The sequence below is a fragment of the Meriones unguiculatus genome, chromosome 14 (assembly GCF_030254825.1).
Source record: "Meriones unguiculatus strain TT.TT164.6M chromosome 14, Bangor_MerUng_6.1, whole genome shotgun sequence".
Classification (NCBI taxonomy): domain Eukaryota; kingdom Metazoa; phylum Chordata; class Mammalia; order Rodentia; family Muridae; genus Meriones; species Meriones unguiculatus.
Window position 1 is genome coordinate 26022374 of NC_083361.1, and position 22643 is coordinate 26045016.

A 22643-nucleotide genomic window follows, 5' to 3' on the forward strand; every position below is an offset into this window, starting at 1 on the left:
TAAGATGTGAACCATAACACCTTTGGTGCCAAGAAAAATAGGGTCCTCATCCAGCATAACTGAAAAGTGTCAGCATCTAAAGAGAGATGAGCCAAATCTCTGAGAAAAAGACCCAAACTCAGTAAAGTTATGAGCAGACAATTCACGCATACACAAGTTAAAAATAAATGGGTTTGTGGAGAACGCTTTCTCTAACCTTTGAGAGAGTGTGGTGTGTGGGACGAGGGCAGGAGAGCAGATGCTTGAACCCCGCCTTTCTTTGCAGTTTCTAAGCCTGCAAGATGGGATTATTGTACCCATGTGAAGAAATTGCTTCTCATGGTTTCTTACAATACTATGCCTCATTTGCAACAAAGTTTCCCAAAACACCACAGAAGAGGCAAGAAATGATTGTTATGATCCATGTAGACCTTGATCCTTGCCTTTTTCTATGTTATCAATGAGACCTGGTCACAGCTCCTAAAAGGTTTAGTTTTGTCTCAGGAGTTCACGGTTTCTCAAGTACAGAAGCTCTGCTGAGCCACCAGGGGGCGCCCAAGCCATACATTAGGCTGAAGTCCACAGTTGGAGGATCCGGGTTTGTCAGGTTCTTGCAACATTCCTTTCTAACCAGAAGGCATCTGGGACTCCAAGTCCATCTGGACATGCAGCTCTACCACCTGCTCTAGCCCGTGTTCCTTTACCACCCCAAGAGTGGGGATGGACCCAGGCAACTCCCACTGGGGGCAGGAACTGGAACCCACGGGCTGATTTCAAAGGAAGATGTTTCTGGTTTCATTTCTAAAGAAACTGACCCAGTCTCTAACATGGACCATTGTCTAAGCAAGAGATAACCAAGCAAAGTGGATGGGAATAGTGTGGGGAAAATGCCAGTCCTTTCCAGGACAGGAATATCTTTCAAAGTTCTGGCAACTCTTAGCATTCACCTTGGAGGAATGGAGCAGAGCAAATGCGGAACAGTTTGTAGACTGTTTTCTACTTGTGTTTGCGAGGAACCAGTGAAGAATGTGGCTTTGCTCAGAATCTGTCTTTTTCTGTCTCCATCTGAACGCTGAGCTTTCAGTGCTCTGGCTTGATTTGCTGAATTAAACAAGTCACCAGCTAATTTGTTCACTCATGGCTATCCTTTGAGAAGGGGTGCTGGGAATGGGGGGGGGTGAAGACTGCTGAAAACACAAGGCAGTTTCAACAAGCAGGACTTTGCAAAGTAGGTCACCCTGGCTTTCCACCGGGCGAAGAGGCTGGAATCCCATTAACCTCCATCAGGCAGGCTTGGGTTGGCGGGAGGGTTGTCAGGGCAAAACAAGACTTGGCTGCATGCAGGCTTCCTAATTTGACTTCCTAATGAGATCTGGAAAGGAAAGGGGAGTCCAGGGTTTGGGAAAAATCGAAGGAAAATTCCTTTCCCTTAACAAGCCCATCGTTTGGGAGTGGGAAGGTTTTGGATGTTTGGGAGCTCAGTATTTGCCATCAATTTCTTTTCTTCTCCTCCTCCTTCTCCCCTCCTCATCCTTCTTCTTCTTTTTCTTCTTCCTTCTCTCTCTCTCTCTCTCTCTCTCTCTCTCTCTCTCTCTCTCTCTTGTCTCAGGATGTCTGAGGGATAGGTGATATGTGGGAAATATTCCCCAAGTAATATTTTTGAAACTTCAGTTTTTCAAGAAGTATTTCACATCCCAGAAGAAAAACACAAAAGAGAAACAACCCCCCATCAAAAGCAAAACCAATAACACCCCCAAGCCACCAACACACACACACACACACACACACACACACACACACACACACACACAATCAGCTCCACTTGATTTTCATCCCTTTGTAGTCACAGCCCAGCCAACCCTAGTCTTCTCTTGTGGGCTAACCGGATCCTTTGTATTTATCAATCTGCAGCCTCACTCGGGCCGGGTTCCCCTTGCCATGTACAGGGTTTCCCCATCCCACGGCAGAGGGCACAGTGGCCTTTGTGTCTGTGACTTTAAAGCACATTGTGCAGCCTTGACTTACTTCACACCTAGCTGGCCACACTCCTCACAGTCTTCTCTGGCTTTGGGGAGAACCATACTTTCTTGGGGACCTTTTTGCTGTTCTCTTTTGTTTTCCCTTGAAGGCAAGTCTTCACCAAGAGTGGGGACTCTGTCTTAAGCCCTTGAGTCTTATTCCTAACCACCCCCTGCTACCTAACTGGGCATTTGGCCTTCATATACATGTTTTGAGGGCCTGTGAGCACCATGTCGTGGTCAGAGCTGATCTCATGGGCTTTCCCATCAAACCTCACCTAACGTCCCCAGTCATGGGCAGGACTGCCGACTCCCTGCTTGAGTCAGTCCCTGACCCGAGAGGCACTTTGACCATCCTGCCGCCCTCATCTTTTTTTCTCGGTCTGTCACCACAGCTGTCCTTTTAACCTTCCGCTGCTTACCCCTGCCCCTCTCTGTGTCTCCACCCGCCCCCCATCCCACTGGAAGTGGAGTTGCTCCTGCCTGGCTCTCTGCAGCTGCCCGCCTGCCTTTCCCACCTCACTCAACTTTTCAGATTGGAGCATCAGCATTGCTATTTTTGGTTTTCAAATGCTGTCTGATCATATTCTTCTGCTGAAAATGCTTCAATAAGTGTTTTCATTTAAAAATTTTAAAAGAGCTGTCACTTTACTGGTATATTTACTGTACAGTGGATTAGATTGCATGGGGACATTGTCAGATAAGTATGCAATGTTCTTTGCCCGTGTCTCTCCTACCCCAACCTCCTGATGACCCTATCATTCCTAAGTTTTTATTGCTGCATAGCTTGGCCCCACATGAAGTTCACCTTTGATTTCAGTATCTAGTTATACAGAAATTAGAAACATTTTAATGCTTTGAATGTGCTGTATTCATCTTCATTCTGACCTCGCCATGACTTCACTTTACATATAGGTTACATTTGCTAAACATTTTCCCCCACTGAACTGCAGGCCCCATAAAGAGTTCTGCTCACCACGGGATTCGCAGCCCCCTCTGTGGAGCATGTCTTTGGATCTTAATAAGTATATACTAAATCAATGAAGTGTTTAGGTTGTCATTGCTTGAAGGATTCGGGGTAAAGTAGAGGTCAGATTTTGTTTCCTGTCATTGTAAGACAAGAGTCAATTTATTACTGATACCCTGCTATTAATTTCAGCTTGACTAGAAGAGAGAAATGTATTAAAAAGTGAGAAAATGAATGCGATGTTACCGAATCTGAGGGATGTTGCTATAAAGAGGGAGGGCGGGTGAGGGCCAGTAATCTCGATATGGCTGACACTCCCAATCACCCTCTACTGGCCCAGAGGGCAACACCGGGCCTGTCACAGAAGGGGCATATCTGAGTTTCAATGTCTAGAAGAGGGTCACCGTGAGGGCAGAGGTGGGCATTCATCTAAGTGCCAACTGAGGTAACTGGCATCTTGAGGACACCTACCTACCCTCCCCACTCCGAACCCCATCTTTCCTGAACACACATTTTTGAGAACAGAAAGATGCTAAGAGGAAGGGAACACAACAGGTTTAGATTCATTTAAAAACACACTTATAACCGTGCAGCTGATGATACTGGATTATGGGGACTTATAGAATGACCTGGAGCAAGTCAGGAATGAAGGGTTGATAGTTTGACTTGATGAGGGAAGACAGCAAGAAGGAGAATAAGTGAGGTTTTGTGGGCCGCTGTGCTTTAGATGTTTGCCCACATGAAGAAGAATAAGGTTTTATTTGTTTGTTGGTGTTTTTAAAGATAGAGTCTCACTGTGTAGCCCTGCCTAGCCTAGAATCTAATGTATGTAGATCAGACTGGCTTCAGACTCACAGAGATCCACCCTCTTCTTCCTCCCAAGTGCTGGGATTAAAGGTGTGTGCAACCATGCCATAAGTTTGTGTGAAGATGAAGAGTCCCACTTTGGACATGATGAGTTCAGGTTTAATGTGGGCCATCTATGGAGAAGTATTCTCCAAACTGTTCTCTTTGATGTATTGATAGGATCCACCAATCCTATCTATCTATCTATCTATCTATCTATCTATCTATCTATCTATCATCTGTCTATCTAGTATCTGTCACTGGTCATCTACCCACCCATCTGGGACTATGGTCATTTGACATTGGCATCCCTCTGGATCACTGAAGACTTCAGGGCAGATAAACTCTCCAAGGGACAGAGCTGACAGAGACAAGAGAAGATCTGAGAACTGGGACCGGTGCAGGTGCAGTTTCCCATGAATCATTGCTTAGACTGAGCATATCTGTGTTGCCATGGCATGGAACATATGTGTATTAGTCTGCTGGACTGAGGGCACAAGGGAACATGCCATGGTGAATCGTGTGTCTTAGTTGGGTCCTCTGTGGTGGATGGAGGACCACTGGGAAAAACAGGGACCAAGCCTACATCCCCAAGAAGACAAGACTTCCCACGTGGCCAAGACCTCCCTGGCTTGCTCATCTGAGAAGTACTACTGGCTTTAGCGGTATAACCAGCGTTAAGTGATTATGAGCTAGGTGGCTCCTAGGACAAGGCTGGGATGGGACAGGGAAGGCAAGTGTCTGTTCCGTACTTACACGTTGACAGGCTGCCAGGCTGGCCACTGGGCTTTGGCTTTGATGACAGTAAGGACCTCGTCACTCTGCAAGAGAAGCACATGTGTTTAATGTAGACAGCTGGGCTTCTGGCAGCAAGAGGGATTTAGTGTGGTGACGTTGTCTTATCCCCATTTTAATTCTTCATGTGCCATGGATCCACTTCCCCCAGCAACATCAGGAGGTGGCACAGAGCGCCCCGTGTGTAGCCTGGTTATGGGTAATCCCACTCAGCTGCACCTTGGTTCTTCAGTCTATCCCATCCCCCACCTGGTACAGCTGTGACCCAGACTTCATCTCTATCGGCTAGACTTCCTTATTTGCTCAGCATGAAGGGCTGAGTCACGGGTTTAAGGTCCAGACACAGAGGGGTCTGATCCAGGCCAACACTGGTCAGCAGGCTCTGAAAGGCAGCCAACACTTCAGCCCGAGTGCTGTCACCCAGAGCCACCCTCCTGCTGTGGAGACCCACTCCGTCAGACAAGGAGTCCAGAACAAAGCCCTCCTACCTGGTCCTGTTGTGACAGCTGCTCTATTTTGACTGGACAGTGTATAGAACATCATTAAATTGTAGGGAACCTCAAATGACTTCTGAGGAAGAATTTGAGAATTAACATTTTGAAAGCAAACGTTACGTAGTCATCACGAGGCAAAGGTCAGAATCCTGCCCATCTTGCTTGCCTTGGTCTTGAGATACAGTTGGCTTTTTACTTTCAGTTACACAGTGTCACGAGCAGTCTGCATAGCTCAGATTCATCCGTAATGGAGATCTCCTCTGATCGGAGTTGGCTGGCCCCAGTTGCTGCCTTCTCCTGGCCTGGGCCCAACAGCTCGGGCATTATCAACCACAACACATAGGAAAACCCAGAATGCCAGCAACTGGGGCAGGAAGAGCCCTGCTGACAAAGTGTACAAAGCTCTGAGTTCCAGGGGGTGGGGTGGGGTGGGGGCAGAGCCTTGTTTGGCTGCCTCACAGCTACTCCCCAGTCCTCAGAGCCACACTTGGCGGAAGGTGCCCAGAACTTATTTGGGGTGAACTTCTCCCTGCAACTCCCAGAGCACTGAGAAAGCTGGAAGTAAAGAACCAGAGGATTCCCCCAGCCAAACATTATAAAACCCTTCCGAGCTTGAAGGCCTGACTACAGTCATGAAAGGGGTCACACCTAGGCCTCTGAGAAGAAGGGGCTTTATCCAGATCCAGCTCTGTCTGGACCTCTGGTGGCTTGTGTTAGGTGAGGAGAAGGCTGGGACATGGGTTAACAGACCACAGCCTCTTTCTGAGCGCCGTCTCCCTAGGCTGGCCACTGTGGGCAGAGGGAAGAATCATTGGCTATGTGGACAACCCCACATTCACAGGTCTGTGGGAAAAGCACGTCCTGGCCTCCTGAGTGGTTCCATTTCTCATATGATTGTTTACAATGTGTCTTTTGGGGAGGGGCTAACAGAAGCTGTCCTCCACAAAGTCACACACAGGAAGGACAGGAGCTATTTTTGCAGCCCCAGCTTGTCAGCTCCCGTGACATCTATGTCCACATGGGGCCCTCGCTCTGCCTTCGAACCTATTCTTGCTCCTCCGGAGGTCCCATCTGTATCCAAGTCACATGCACCAGATGCCTGAGCAGATGAGGAAGATCGCCAGCTCCCTCCAGTGCCTGCCCCTCACCCCAGTCAGGACCCAGTACCCTTTGCATTCATGTCTACAAATCTGGCAAACCCATTGCCCACCCTGAGCCATAAGCAGCTCTCCATGACTTCTGTGACCATGTCTTCCCTCCTGTGCTTGGACCATGTGGGCTTGCTTGTCTAGCACTGGAAATATGTTCCTCTTTGCTTTTCAATTCCACTTATTATGGGAAAATTAACACACAATGTAAATGCTGAGTACTTCCTGCTTCAGCACCAACCCTGCCTCGGTCTCCTTTCCTCCTCCAGAATTTCACAGTTTCATATGAATTCTCCCAGGCCTCTTATTATGAATAAGCAACTACATGTGTGTTTGTGTGTGGATTATATAGACCTTCCCTCAAAAGCCCTCATTACACTGGGAGTCTTGCCTTGTACCCTGACTATGACTTTTTCCTAAATACCACACCATAAGAATTTTTCTTTCACGGCATTCTATAGACTCCATAGGACATATTTATCAAATAGCATAGCTCACAATGAAAAATTTCAAGTGCTGGAAATCTTCAAATTATGGCAAGCCAGTTCACAACATCGAAATGAAGACCAAGATGCCAGCTCTGAGTAATGAGAGGCTGTCTACCAAGAAACACCTCACTAAAGAAATAAAATCAATGTGGGTGGAGTTGAGGCAGCCACGGAGCTAGCTGGCCCTACAGATTCACCTTGCTTTACAATTAAATCATGGGCTTTGGGTCCTAGCTAATGATATATTGATTTTGCTTCTGCAGTATATTACCCAGCAACAACGGTCCAGGCCCTCCAATACTGCTTTATTTATCTGCATTATTTTTGGTGTGCAGATGTTCTAAGGGTGTTGGGTCTGTATGTCTGGGCAGGACAGTCCCTGCTGTAAACAGTTTCATCTGGAGCTTATACTGCAGGGTCCACCTACAGCTTACTATTGGTCCCTTTTTGTAATAACTCATGTTATTTACTGAAATAAGAAAGGGGTATCCTGGGACAGTCATTTTAAACATAAAATATCTATCTACTTTTTTTAGGCTTGAGAAAATACACACTTGAAAATACAGCTCCAACCCTTGCGAGGTTGAGCTAGGAGGTCCTTGGGTCAGAGGCCAGCCTAGGCTATCTAAGGAGATTCTACCACCACCTAGCCAACAGCCAGCCAAACAACCAGCCAACCACCAAACAATCAACCAATCCCCTCTAAAACTAACAAACAAACCCCTGAATATTTTTTTTTTTGAGGACCAATTGTTGTTGATATAAAGTAAATACTACACCACTGGAGACGGCACAAATTATTCATGGCCATATCCAAACAGTTGGCTACAGAGGGCACTCAGTAAAATGACACATTTCACTGTGTCATCATCATTATTTATTCCTCTTTTCTTTCTAAAGACTCTTTTAAAATCTTTTTTTGTTTTGTTTTACCAAGACAGGGTTTCTCTCTGTAATAGCCCTGGCTGTCCTGAAACTCTCCTTGTAGACCAGGCTGGCCTCGAACTGACAGAGATCCACCTGCCAAGTGCTGGGAGTACGTATGTATGTATGTGTACAAAACAACACTCCATTAGTGGTGGCTGTTGAACTGTTTCTGTAAGTGACAGAGTAATAAAATTTGTATGCCAATTTCACGCATCCAAGTGTTCTCGTGTCATTGAATGATGAAGAAAACGAAGACATTGAAAACTGTGCTTGGGTCCTCCGAGTGTGAGTTGGTGATCAGAGGGAGAAAGAAATGGAAACAAAGCTTTTTAAATTATGCTGTGTTTTTAAATTGTGTGTTAGTAAGTATTCCCCGAGCATGAATAGGCACTCAGTTCCTCACAGCTTTGCACACCCAGGCACGGCTTTTGTTTAATAGTTACCAGTCAGGCAAAGTAGAAAGCAGGGTGAGGGAACAGACCTCTGGACCCAAACCCGACTTCGGATCCCGACTATACCGTCAGCTAGTTCTGAATCTTCTGGCAATTCTCGGTTTTCTCACTTGTGAAATGGGCCTGCTAAGGGAATCACATAGTCACGTGCCCTGGCAATAGAGCAGGAGCAGGCTTGCTGTCCTGCGGGTACATTCACAGTGAGGGGCGTTGGGCCCTCTTCTGAGTAGAGGTCCTGGTTGCAGCAGCTCACAGAGCCTCAGGGAGCTTCCTCGTGTACGCCTGAGCTCCAGTTCTCCCTGAGAAGCCAAGGGGAGGTTTCTGTGGTCAAGGAAGCATGGATGGGGGCCCCCCAGAGCTCCAGGCATTTTATACTCTGAAGAACGACAGGTTTAAATTCAGAGTAAGCAATCTACGCCTCAGACTTAAATGAAAAGCTTGTTTTAACAAGCCTCTGAGGTGCAGCCAGGATCTTTCAAGGATCCTTGGAGCCCCTTTACACCTCCCATAGGACGCTTTTCAAATGAAGCACTTCAAGGCAGCCACAGTGCAGGCCTCGTTTGCATGCTGTTAGCACTCTCCCAAAGATGTGCCAATTAAAACAAACTCCCCCAAAGAAGCTGCAGGTCACCCGCGTCTGTCTTACGTTTTGCTTTTGGTAAACACATTGGAAGATGTGGCAGCTGTACTCACACCAGGCTCCCAGTGGTACGGGGTAGGGGGGTGAGGGGGAAGGGCAGTGGGAGGGGGAGGGGAAAGCACAGCCCTGAACAGGTTGTGGGATCAAATCAGATTGGAGAGCTGAGGGTTCTTGCTGGTGACGACAGACCTGGGTAGGCACAGACCTGGGGCAGGCTCAAGGCGGAAATGGCAGTGGCAAGAGGAGGGAATCTGGTGGGAGGGACCTTAACCCAATGCTGGCTGGGCCCGCCCACAGCCAGAGATTGGCTGAATCTGTCACCTCCTCCCTCCCTGACTTCTAGTCTGCTTGGCACCTATCTGACTCCTCACCTTTGGCCTTACATCCCAGTTAGACACCTTTCTCTGAGGCTTCCTGTCAGTTCAGCATCAGCTTGGGTACCCTGCCTGACGCACCAGGGTGCTTTCTCTTCCCAGGAAAGAAGCGAGATAGAGTTGGTGATCAGAGGGAGAAAGAAATGGAAACAAAGCTATTGCTTTTTAAATTATGCTGTCGTGACCCGCAAGGGTCGTGTGACTGACAGTGAAGGTTATGTGATTCCGTGAAAAGGTTTCAGAACGTACAATGACCAAATGAATGCACAATGTATTTAAAAACAAAGCCCTGATAAACCCAGCGTTTCTACATGCACTCACCTGCTTTGTGTGGAGCGACTTCACTGCAGCCTTGTTTCGAACACACAGTAGGCTCTTTGCACTGCGTGGATGTCACACCACACAAAGCCAGTGATGTATGGCCCAGATTCAAAACTGTAGCGTGGCGGGGAATGCAGTGTCGTTACGTACAAAGTTCTCTGCTCTTACAGAGATGCACTGGTTCAACCATGGAGACAAAGACAATACATTCCCATCCTTATCCCTTAGTGTCTGAGCATCAGATTGGTTTATTTTCGTATTGTATTATGTTACACTGTTTGATTTTTAAAGTTGTTGTTTGAGTTGTGACTTGATTTTAACAAAAAATATTAAATTAATTTTGGTTTGCCATGAGAACAGAGTTTCTAGCAATTTCCTGAAGTGTCCCTAAACATACCTCAGCTGCTTGTAGTGTGTATTTAGGTGAGGCGGCTTCTCAGCACTGGAGATTAAAATATCAAAGTATCAGTCAACTCTGGCAAACACTGAAGCTGCGCTACAGCGTCCAGAGTCAAACACTCAGCCACTGTTTGATTCTTTACGTAAAAACAAAGACACACAGCCGCCTTACCAGTGTGTGGACCTGCCCCAGTCTTTAGTAACTGGTAAGATTGCATGTGCTTAACAGATCGTCTTAAAATAAGGCTTGTTAGAGGTTATCGATAGAAAATGGTTTGCATCTCTAGGTACCCACAGTTGTGTAAAAATCTCTCCTGCAGAAGGGTGTGAGTGGAAAAGTTTTAAAAGCCATGTATAGGCAGTGAACCCATCATATCTACATTCCACAGTAGCAAGGCATTAAGCCTCAGAAACATACTTATTTGGCCAAAGTAGTTTCACAGTTAGGCAATGGCTGAGACAAAGTTTAATCTTCAGCCTGACTCCAGATACCCCAGTTGCATGGGAACTAGGGGAGGGGGTGGCCTGGGAGAGCTGCCCGTTAGGTGAGTCCTAGAGGCTCTGAGTTTGGACTAGCACAGATGCAAGAGGAAGCTTAGCAGACAGTGTTCACGACAGCCTTTAAGGTAATGCTGTCTGGAGTACCAGTTTTGACGGGAACTGCAGTTGTTGGTGGTCTGTGTGGGTGAGGACGAGGCTGTTACAGGCTCCTTGAGTTGGAGAAAAAAGTTCTACCATAAAAGGGAAGGCCCTAAAACACCACAGGCACCTATAGCGACTCTGCCCGCTACAGCACATCAGCGTGTTCCTTGGGAGCAGCTGTCTTCTGCCCGTTAGTTAAGTGGCTTCTTCACATCCACCCAGGAACATGGAAACCAGCACAGGATATCCGACCCACAGCTCACGTCTTCTTATCTGCCTGACGTTCTCCTTCAACATACTCCGTGTCAGCCACGAGCTCCTCTGACCCTAGTTGGCAGTTCCCTCAAGGAGTCCCTTCCCAGAGGCACAGGTCCCTGGATCCCTCTGTGAGGAAGGACCTAGAATCCCAGGGGAGACCCCCTCAGCACTATTTGCCCCATTACCTGCTCCTGCCCTGTCCCAGAATTCCCACTTACTCTCATAAAACCATGGCTTCTGATGGCTTCTGGCTCTGCAGATAACTTTGCATCCCTTGGTGGCATCCAGTGATGGACAGCTGTAAATGAGCCATTTTATGAGGTGATAACAAGACTGTCACATCCTTAAAATCAAGGTGTGCAATTGTAGACACCCATCACGTTGTCAGGCTTTGGGTTTATTGGGTTATAAATAAGGACAGGAACCAGGAACTTTCTGGTGGTACTTTACAGTTTGCCCGGGATCTCCTGGGTCCTTCACTGTGGTCCTTTGAGTCAGGCAGCTATATGCCTGCCTCAGAGGCGGTAACTTGGACTCAGCTCTCCTCTGAAACTGCTCTGATGGAGGTCACCAATGACTACTCCATGCCAAAGGCAATGGCTACTCCCAGGAGGTCTCACCAGTGTCTGGCAAAAGGGATCTCTCCCTCTTCTTCGGTTCTGGGGCTCACTGACTCTTCGTTTCCTCATCACCCCTTTGGACACTCTTCTAGGTCTTCTCTGTGGACCACCTTCACAAGCCTCCAAATACAGAAGTGCCCAGCCTTGGTTCTCTGGTCTTCATGGTCCGTCAACTCTTCCTTGGTAATTTCATCTAGACCAAGCCTCATGCAATCAATTGTATGTGAGGATATTTTAAAATTCAGTGTGTGTGTGTGTGTGTGTGTGTGTGTGTGCACACATGCACGCATGTGTGAGCACATGAATACACAGCTCATAGAAGCCAGAAGAAGATGCTAGATCTCCTGGAGGTGGATTTAAAGATACTTTTGTTTTGTTTGGACCAGGTTTCTCTGTGTAGCCTTGGCTGTCCTGGAACTCACTCGGTAGACCAAGCTGGCCTCAAACCCACAGAGATCTGCCTGCCTCTGCCCCCAAGCCCTGGGATTAGAGGCGTGCTCCACCCCTGCACGGCAGAGTTGTAGACTCCGAAGATAGCTGACATGCATGCTGGGAACCGAGCCCATCCTCTGCAAGATCAGTGCTGGCTCTTAACTGGCCAGCCCTCTCTCCAGCCCCTGTGCATGAGTTTCAATAATGCATGCCAGCCTTGCCTCTGAGCTCTAGATATGCATAGCAGCTTTGCAACATTTCCCCTAGAACCAACTCCTATCTTCCCTCCCCATTCCCCATCCTTCCTGACCATTGTGTGGCAGTGCTAACATTCCATGTGGTCCCCCAGGAGGCCTCTCTCACACCTCCTATCCATCCCATCAGCACAGGCTGTTGTCTCTAGCCTGTCCACCACCTGCCCTGTCACCACACTGGACTAAGCTGCCATCGTTGTTCTCCTAGATGGCCGTAACTGCTTCGAGCAGGTCTCTTTTTTCTCCCCTCCGTCTGCTGTTCTTTTCCCATAACCCGACTGTCCGCGGAAGGCACATGAGTTGGAGGCTTGCTCCCCATGGTGGCAGGGTTGGGAGATGGTGTAGACCTCTGGGAGGTGAGTTCTAGTGGGGGCCCCCAAAATCAGCTGGAGTGTGCCTGCAAGACCCTGGTTCTAGTTATCAAGGGGAGATAGATGGTCATGAGGCTGGCTCAGGGCTTCTGAGTCTTCCTCTGGAAAGTGACTCTTTTCTCTTGTACCTGCCCCTCACATCACCTTCCTCCATGAAGCAACATCACATGAAGGCTCTCATCAGAGCCAAGCTGTTGCAGGCACTACAATGAATATGATAAAAAACAAATACATAATATTTCTACAGGTCCCTTTCCCTGTGGCAGCCGTACCACGCTGCTCTTCTGCTCAAAACCCTCTGGCCTTGAAGCTCACAGTGGGTGAGGACCTTGCCAGGCCTCTTGTGGTCTGCCTCTGTTCCCTCACCTGTCTGACTGCATCTGATTCTTTCTTTATTCGATTCCAGCATCACAGACTCCTTGCTTTTCTCCCAACCTGCCAGCTGCACTTTGAACTTGCTGTCCCTCATGTCAGCTGCACTTTGAACTTGCTGTCCCCTCGATGCTCTCCTCCCAGGTCTCAGAGCACTCATTCCTTCTCCTCCCCCAGCTCTTCTCTCAAATGTCACCTTCTCAATGAAACATCTCCATCCTTTTACCGCAACTTTTGTCATGGGTATCTGCCTCTTGGGTATCTGCTTATTTGCTTTTTATCCCCCATTTGAAGGGGGGCAGAAGAAGGGCAAGAGCTTTCGCTTTGCTTAGCGCTGTGCAATCCTAGCATAGGATCAGCACTGAATGAGGGAGAGGCTGGGGCGAACAAGAGTCTGGTGTCCTTTGCACCCCCAGTTCACCTGCACTGCATTGGCCTACTACAGGGCCGGGGCCATGACACCACAAAGAGCAAAGCTGGGTATCAGCAGGAACAGCCGAGAGCAGCGGCAGAATGGTGTGACAGCTGCCAGGCTGTCCTAGGAGGGGGATGGGGTGGCACACAGGGCCTGGTGCCTGAACCCAGATGTCATGGTTCATATTGCTTGTCAACTTGAGAGGATCTGGACTCACACAGGAGAGAAGTCTCTGGTACGCCTATGAGAGACTTTCTAGATTGGGTTAGCTGAAGAGGGCTGACCCACCCGAATGTGGCCAGCACCATTTCAGAGCTGGACTGAACAAAAAGAAGAAGTGGAGCAGAGAGCACCAGCATTCATTGCTCTCTGCTTCCTGCCTATGGATGCCCTGTGACCAGTTGCCTTAAGATCCCGCTGCCTCAGTCTCCAAATGGGCTCCCTAGTAAGGGGAACAGGGGCTGTCTCTGACATGACCTCAGTGGCTGGCTCTTTGATCACCTCTCCTTGAGGGGGGAGCAGGTTTACCAGGTCACAGAGGAAGACGATGAAAGACAGTCCTGATGAGACCTGATAGGGTAGGATCAGATGGAAGGGGAGGAGGTCCTTCCCTATCAGTGTATTGGGGAAAGAGCATGGAGGAGATGAGGGAGGGAGAGAGGGCAGGATTGGGAGGGGACAAGGATGGGGCTGCAGGTGGGATACAAAGTGAATAAATTGTAATAAAAAATAATTATATATATAAAAACGATCCTGATGCCATGCCTTCCTGATCATGACGGATGATCACACCATGAGCCAAAATAAGCCCCGCCTTACTTAAGTTGAGCTTGTCTGGTATCTTGCCACAGCAATAAGAAATAACTAATATCTGAGCTCACAGGTTCCAAGTCAGCCTCTGGAGAAGCTGTCCTCAACCAGTGGGTCGTGACCCCTTTGGAGGTCACATATCAGATATCCTGCAATTCAGATATTTACATTGCAATTCCTATCAGCAGCAGAATCAGTTACGAAGCAGTGATGAAATAATTTTATGGTTGGGGGTCACCACAACATGAGGAACTATATTTAAGGGTCACAGCATTAGGAAGGCTGAGAACCACCGCTCTGGAGCATCCTGGTGACCTGGCTGGCTCATTCGATACCTTGTCCCCTTGGGAAGCAGCTGCCATCCCAAGCTTCCATCTGATCAGCTATTTCAGAGCTAGACAAAGTATCTGACACCCGCCCGTTCTCAGATCTGCGCAGAAGCATTTCACATTCAATTTCTTTTTATTTCTTTTCAAACACAGCCTGTAATTCCAATGGGAAAATTGCATAATGCTTGCAGATAACAATTTACCCCGAGATGTTTTTGAGGATGTGGCCTGGCAATCATGACGCAGGAGAGGAAGGGCCCTTCTGGCAGCCCTGGCCCAGCCCGCTGCTTGCTGTGCCCCAGCCAGGGCTCCCGTACCGGGCTGGCAGCCCTGAGGTCTTCTGCCATCTCCTGTGCTGGTCACAGCCATCCACTAAGCTTGACCTTTGGTTGGGTTTAACCTCTGGGTTATCATCCTGTCCTTGTTGTGTTCACGACAGCTCACTTGTCCTCTGAGTCTGAAGATAAGGGTGGGGAATCATTCCTGTGTCATGAGGTCCTTGTTATCTGTTCTTCTGAAGCTCTACCTTCCACATTTCCCCCATTCCAGTGAAGAGGGAATGGAAACCTTTGTGCTGGTACCGTAGCTGAGAGGTAGCAGGGTCGGGCCAAGTGACACTAGTTTCTTGGAGTTGACCGCAAATTCATGTGGGACAGACAGTGCTCAGCAGGGACTGTCTGCTTTCAAGCAGGAGCAGCTTCTAGGTGAGCCCAGAGAGGGCGAGCCAAACCTCACTCCACACCAGGGAGGGGGGAGAGTCCTACAACGGGAAGAGCAGCCCCTCTTGCTCTGCACGGGAGCACCTGTGTGATCTCAAGGGTCCAGCCCTTGACACTGCTGTCCTGTTTCCCAGGCCCACCTTGCATCCCAGGGACAGGTCCGTCTCTGAAGCCGGCAGTAGAGCCAATGAACTGCCTAACCTATAACCTCGGCACTGCCCCCCCCCCCCACAAAAGGCATGCAGGGAATATATAAGGGATGAATAATGGATTAGTTAATTAAATCATTAATGACAACCTAGAGGAAGTCTTGGCCTTTGCTGCCCTTTCTGGGGATTGGGAAGGGCCGAGAGGGGTGGCTTACAGGTTCTTGTTCCAAGTGAAGGGTTTATGAATAAAAGGGAACCGTGATCAGATGTGTATTCTTAGAGAGGTCTGCCGGCAGCTGTGGGAAATAAAACTGAAGAGGATGGTGTGGGATGACACTAATCAGGCTGCCATTGCAGCGTCAGATGGGTAGCAGGGGCAGAGGCGGGAGGGAAGGGGGAAGATGCAATGCGTACATATCCATGGTAGACTCAACAAGAGCTGCCAGGCATGGGGTGAGACCAAGAGGGTCAAGGAGCTCCAGGAGGAGCCATCAGGGCCGCCAGGCCTCTGAGGCTTGAGTTTCAAGAGAGGTCTTAGCCATGGGCATGTGGAATCAGAGGGCAGCTCCCCGGGAGGGAGGGGAGGCAGAGGAGTAGACAAGAAAGGGCCAGGAGCCTCAAGGAAAAGGTCAGGAGGAGGAGAACACTATTTGATGTCCCCATGTTGTCCTGCTGCCCATTGTCACCCTACTGCCTGCTAACCATGGCTATTACCGATGCCCATTCACCATTCATCGCTGCCAGACAAGCCACCGGAGAGAAAGAAGGGGAAGCCAAGCAGCCAGCAAGCCAGGCCATCTGCCTTTTCAGGGCTCCCCGGGAAAGGGAATCAACAAAAGTGGTGACTGGAGGATACAGGATCATTTTTTAGTACAAGAATGAGTGGTATCTGGGCAGTTCTGTATTCAAAGGCTGTAAGCTACTGCAGAAGGGAAAGTGAGGCTGCAGGAGAGCAGGACAGAGAGAGGCTGGTAAGATGCTAGGCAATTCTCTTTGCTTTCATCCCTTCATTCTCTTCCCCAGCTTCTCCCCTCACCCCCAACTGTACAGTGATGAAGGTTTCTGAAAGTGGCACTGTGAGAGACTAATGCTAGAGAGGGCGAAGATGATCATCTCCTAGCCACATGCAGGTGGACAACACAGTAAGAGCCTGGAAGGTGGGCAGAGGGGCAGGAAAGCCAGTGAAGGGTAGACTCCTAAGGCAGCCGCTGATGGATTCTTTTCTTGATGATTTCAAAGCCTGTTAGTCTTTGTTAGGAAAAGAATGTCTTCCCAATAAAAGCAGTTTCAAAAGGAATGAGAAGCCATCATCTGAGCGCCAACATCCTCGCCTCCCCCAGCGAGAGCGTCTGACCCAGGGATGGTCTCCGCAGCCTGTTTTGCTGGGTCCTTAAATATAATAACATTTCGCTTCATCATCTCCCTTTATCCACTGATTTCCATAAAAAGCTTTCAAATTATTAAGTAATGAAGCTCCAAATGACCTGGCCGGGAAGTAAGTACGCCTTCAGGTGCTCAGCACATTAGAAGCAAATCAGATTCCTGGGAATGTTGCTTTCTTAAATGGTGCTATTTAAATGCAAAGTAACAGCTCTGCTAAGTGGGGGGAGCTTAACCCTTTCCATTCTGGAGACCCTCACACAGCTGAGGGTTGAACAGATTTGGGAGAGAATGGGAGTAACTTTGTCTGGTTGCTTGGCCCTGAAATTTCCCCACCAGGAAATTTTGGATGCTCTTACATATATGGGGTATCCCTCTTCCAGTATACCCACAATCATAGGTTCCATGAGTGAAAATTCCTTTTTTGCTTATTATCGTAACATCACAGAACAGAAGTTAGGGAGCCATGTGGTGGAATAGAGCAGAGGAGGTCCCGGATCTTGGCTCCACTATTTAAGTGCTGTGCTTGTTTAAGGGAACTGCTATCCTCTCTGATCTTGGTTCTTTATCTGTTAAACACATTTACTGAGCTTCTTCATGGATGAGCTGGGCTGGGGCTGGGGCCAGGTCAGTAGATATTACCTACATCTACACAGCCATCTACAGTGGGCCGGCACAGATGACTTCCTGGTGACAGGAACAATGCTAAAATGGAGTCGTTAATTATTGGGCATTTGTTGGCTGGATAAAGCTGTCTCAGAGTGAGATCACATCCTCGCTCATTCTAGAGGTAGTCTTCGCCAGCGAACACCCAGGGGAGCCAAAGTCATCCCCTAAGACAAGATCCCTGTGAAGAGTTGTTCTCAGCAGAGGTCTTCCTAAGAACTGCTACACAGCTCAGTGTCTTCCTCTGCCTTTTGCTCCCTCTCTCTGTCCTATAGCTGTGGTTCCCAAGGATATGCCCTTCTATTACCCACAGGAATTGGACTCCTAGCATGCATTGCGGTCATTGGAGAACGAGAAAAGGCACGGTCAGCCAATCTATCAATGCGTCATCTGCAGGAAAGCTTGAAGAACCTATGTGTCAGCATATGAATGTGTCAGTGATAGGAGACTAGTGGAGAAATGAATCTGCCCATAGGGCCTGGTGTCCCAAAGGACACTGGTGCCTGGGTGCTGAACTCTAAAAGGTCTGGGCCAGGTTGGTGAGCTCTGTAAATAGACTACAGCAGCTGCCATTGAATTCTCACCCTTCATATTAGAGCCATGGTCTGAATTAGCATTTTAAGAGGGCTTGGAGTTTATCTGCGTGATTATTGCTATCATTATTTTGCTTTTATAGTCTTCCAAGAGCTATAAGCAAAAGAAATTAATATCTACTTACTTTTACACATATTTAAATAATAACAGTACAATGAAAGCAATTACAACTTAAGCTTGGGTATTTGGGTCTTTTAAAATAGGTCTGTATATCACTCAAGCTTCGACATTATCCAGTTTTATGAAAGCATGGTACTGGAGCCTGGGTTTGGAGGTCCGTGGCTTCAGTGTGTAACCTTGAGCATGCCACTGGACTCTTTGAGCCTTGAGCTCCCTAGCCATAAATGAGGATAATGACCTTTAACCTCCCAGGCTCGCCACAGGACAGAACGAAGCTCATACAGCCCTAACACAGAATAAACAGGGTGAGGGGCTCAGCAGCTCACAATGCATCCCTCTGCAAACTGAGTCTGAATCAGGCCTGGAAAATCCAGGTGTCTGCTACTCCCGATAAACTCCAGGAGGATAGGGTTGCAAGTAAATTATTTCCAATAAACAGCCAGGAAATTTGCTTAATAGCAAGCAAGCCATAGCTCGAGCCCCAAGGCACACAAAAGGGAAAGGTTAAAAGTGGAAAAATACGAAGAGTTGATACCAAAATTTACCCTCCGGGAATTTTACATTTAGATGCATTCAACAATGAGATAAATATTCCTGTGGTAGGCTAATTAATACCCCTTAAAAATAGCTACATCCTGAGACCTGGATGCAGTGGGTTTTGTTTTATATGCCCACAAGGACATTGAAGATAGGGTTGAATTCATTATTGTGATTTGGGAGGATGTTCTAGGTTATCAGGGAGCTCTAAATGTAAGCACATGAGTTACTTTCACCTCAGCGTGAACAAATAGCCAACGAGCGGCAGGTGAAGGGAGGGAGTTATTTTGGCTTACAGTTTGAGGGAATACTTCCATTATGGAGGGGACTGCATGGTGGCAGCAGTGTGCGGCTAGGGGTGGGGCTCCTCCCCTCACATCTTGGTGGAACAGGAAGAAGGACTGGGCTATAAAAATCTCAAGGCCCACCCTCAGTGGCCCACTTCTTCCTGCAAGGCTCTTCCCCCTGAAGGTTCCACAGCCTTCCAAAACACCTCCTAAAGGTCCTTCAACTTTTCAAACACAAAGTGCTGAGGACCAAGTATTCAAACTTGGGCATCTCTTTCACGTTTAAGTCATTAAAAGAGGGAGATATGGGAAATTTTGCCCCCAAATGAAAACACAATGTATTTGTGGAAGCATGCTAACAAACTAGGGAATGTAGCTAGAAGCTGAAAGAGACCCCCGCCCCGCTCCGCTTACATCTTGATTTTGGACTTTTCACACCAGAATGATAAGAGAATAAGTAGGTACTGACTTATCCCAAATTTGGAGTGAAGTGTGATGACAACAATGGAAACTAACACAAGCTCTATAAGCCCTACTTGCTCTTTGATTAATGAGGGTAGTCAGTAGAAGGAGAAGTTGAAAGATCATGACCACTGAAGGCTGAAGAGCTGGCTTGAGTCCTACCTCCCCACTGCCCAGCTGTGCGTCCTCAGGCCAGCCAGTAAGCTTCCCCAAGTCCCATGTTGTTTATCTGTAACATGGAACTCAAGTTAGTGTCAACATTTTAAAGTTGTGGGATTAAATGTTAGAACACTTTATGGACTATAAAACTATGTAAACTATTGTCATTATTATTTTCTTTGTACAATATTTTAATTAACTCTAGGAATTTCATACAACACAATTTTTTATCACATTTATCCCAAACTCTTCCCTCTATTTCCTCCTAGATTTACCCTTCTTCTCATGCCCCCACCCCAATCTTTTTGTTTGCCTTGAGGCAGAGTCTCTTCTGTACAGCCTTGGCTGGCCTTGAACTCCTAGAGATCCTCTGCCTCCTGAGTGCTGACGCATGTACCACCATGCCTGGCCCACTTTTAATTTTTTAATTTTTTAGAAGAAACCATCTCATAATGTCTTGGTCCTCTGGCTCTTAGCAACCTTCTTGCCCTCTTTTGCCATGTCACCTGAGTCTTAAGTGTTGGGGCACCCTACAGTCAGTTTGATCTTTGCATTTTGACCTCTTGTGGCTTTTTATAGTGTTCTCCATCTGCTGCAGAAGACTGTAATTAAGATACCTTCTCTTAAGGAAATGGCCAAGAGGCTGGAGAGATGGCTCAATGGTTAAGAGCTGTTCTTACAAAGGACCCAGGTTTGGTTCCCAGCACCCATATGGCAGCTCTTACCAGCTATAACTCCAGTTTTGGGGTTTCTGATATCTTCTTCCGATCTCCACAAGCACTGGGTGTGTGTATGTGTACATGTGTACATATATATCATATATGTCATATCATACATATGTATACATACATATATCACATATATACACACATATATATCAAAACTCATGTACACTAAAAAAGGATGGCTAAGTGGTGTGTAAAATCGCAGGGTCATTATATCCTCCTAAAGTTTCAAAGCTTCACATGTATTCCAACTAGAATCCACCTTCAACTGCTTAAATTCATTCATTCATTCATTCATTCATTCATTCATTCACTCTTTCATTGGTTTTTGATTGCTCTCCCACCACCCAGGCTGTGTATGATGATGTTTTTATCGACTAGACATCTCTCTGATACAATGTTTTCTTTTCTTTGAAAGGAAGATATTGATAATTCCATCATCTCTAACTATTGGGCAATTTTCCCGTACTCAAAGTTTCCTGAAATATAAATCATGGAAATGATCCATGCTCCAAGCTATAACAATAAAAGTAACTATTGTGTTTCAAGATTGTTCACACATCCCTGTCTTCCTTGGCACTCTACAAAGCAAAGGGGACAAAAGAAATAGCTTAGAGGTTTAAAGTTAGATCCCATCAATAATTTTTCCCCATCTGCAATTCAGTTGACTATTTCTTAAGCAGTCAAAGGTTGCTGTTTCGATGGAAACTGTGTATGACCATTTTTGTAATAGATTTTTTTTCCTTATTGTAGAATATTCAGAAAATAGAAGTAGGCAAAAGAAACACTATCAAAACAATTTATAACCCCACCACCTACAGATAGCCACAGTTGTGTTTTATATTTTAAGCCAAAAGGAAAAAAAAAAAAGGCACGTTGGTGTATCTGAGTGTGACATTTACAGCCACTCAGGTGCTCAATCCTGATGATTTCTATCATGTACTTGGGCCCTGCTGAGAGTGTGCGAAGCTGTCACATCCTGGAGTTGGGGAGATCATGAGCTTCCACAGACACGCTGGAGAGGTCCTGACACCCACAGAGGCCATGGGGCCTCCATCCTGTCTTAGAGCAATGAAAAGGCCTCCTACCTCAGTTTGTACTTCCTCTCTCCATCTCCCCCAGCCCATCAGAGGGTGCTTCAAAGACAGTACATTTGACCAGGTCACTTTGCCTCCGGAGCTGCTCCTCATGCTTACACCTCCATCTTCACACCCTCTTTATCCCTCGTCCCTACTCCACTTCATCACCAGCTACTAAGTACCAGGCCAGCTCCTAAGACTTGGGTGTGACCCATGTGCTAGTTGTGAGCGTGCTTACTCGCAATCTACTTATTATATATTGAGGGTCCCATGAGGCCATCTTACTTATGGTTGGCCTGAATGGTGCGTCTGCCTCACTGAAGTGTGGTATCCTCTGTCCCTCCTCACCATGAGTGCTTCAAGGCGAGGAGCAGGTGTGAATCAACATAGCTCTGTTTCTCTTCCCCATTTAACAGGCAAACAAATCGGCAGTGGCTCATAGCATCTTCAAACAGACTTCCAACCTGATTGGCCTATGATGCTGTTGCCGGAAGTGGGCTTAGAGAAATAAGAAAAACAGAGCCCAGAGAGAATACTTCTCCAGCGCTTTTACAAGACTGCAGCCCAGCTATTTGTAAAGGACTTCCAGCTCTCGGTGGTGCGGAAGGAAGCTGTTAGGTTTAATTTTGTTCCTTAGTCCTTGTGTCACCTAGGTTAGGGCTAGCGGTGCCTGGATTTGGAAGTCTTTTTAAAAAAGCAATTGATCGATTGGTTGTATTGTCAGAGTTGGGGTTGGTGCATGTACTCCTGTGTGCGCAGAGGTCAAAGGGAAACATTTGGTGTCTATCAGTCTCCATCTCCACATTACTTTATGAGATAGGTCCTCTTACTGAACCTGAAGTGTGGGGATTTGAACACAGGTCCCCATTTTCATTGTTAGTGGTCTTACCCACTTTTTTGAGATCCTGCTTGAAATTTACAGGGAATAATAAAGTTTTATTGCGTTGCATTGTGGTGCTGAAGTGCTCAACTTTGCTAGCCCATATTGCAGAGGTCTCTGTTTTCAGAAAGGCAAGAGTTTAAGGAAAATGAGGCAGCCAGCCAGGTGGTGGATTAAAGGCACATACCTTTGATCCTAGCATTTGGGAGGTAGAGGCAGGCGGAACTCTTGAGGTTGAGGCCAGCCTGGTCTATAGAGCGAGTTCTAGTACAGCCAGGGCTACACAGAGAGACCCTGTCTCAAGAAAGAAAGAAAGGAAGAAAGAGAGAGTGAGCTAGAGAAAGAAAACAAAAGAAAACCCCGAACCAACCCTACCACAGCCTCTAGCTATGCTGCAGAGTCCTGATGGCACCTCTGCTTTGGGGGCAGGAGTCTGCTGGGTATCGGGGATCGGCAGAGGGGTGGTGGCATTGAGATAGCTGAGATGGACTTATCTGCCTTATGAGTATATGTAATCAGTGATGAGTATATGTGC

The 22643-nt window shown here is 47.3% G+C and overlaps 1 protein-coding gene across 1 annotated transcript in view; it reads right to left on the reverse strand.

Moving 5' to 3' along the window:
- The window catches only part of Spon1 (spondin 1), a 273526-nt gene that overhangs the window by 19379 nt on the left and 231504 nt on the right, over positions 1–22643 (reverse strand). Inside the window, exon 7 of the mRNA XM_021649602.2 lies at positions 4567–4631. Within this exon, the coding sequence (XP_021505277.1) occupies positions 4567–4631 (65 nt within the window). The remainder of the gene's footprint in view (positions 1–4566; positions 4632–22643) is intronic.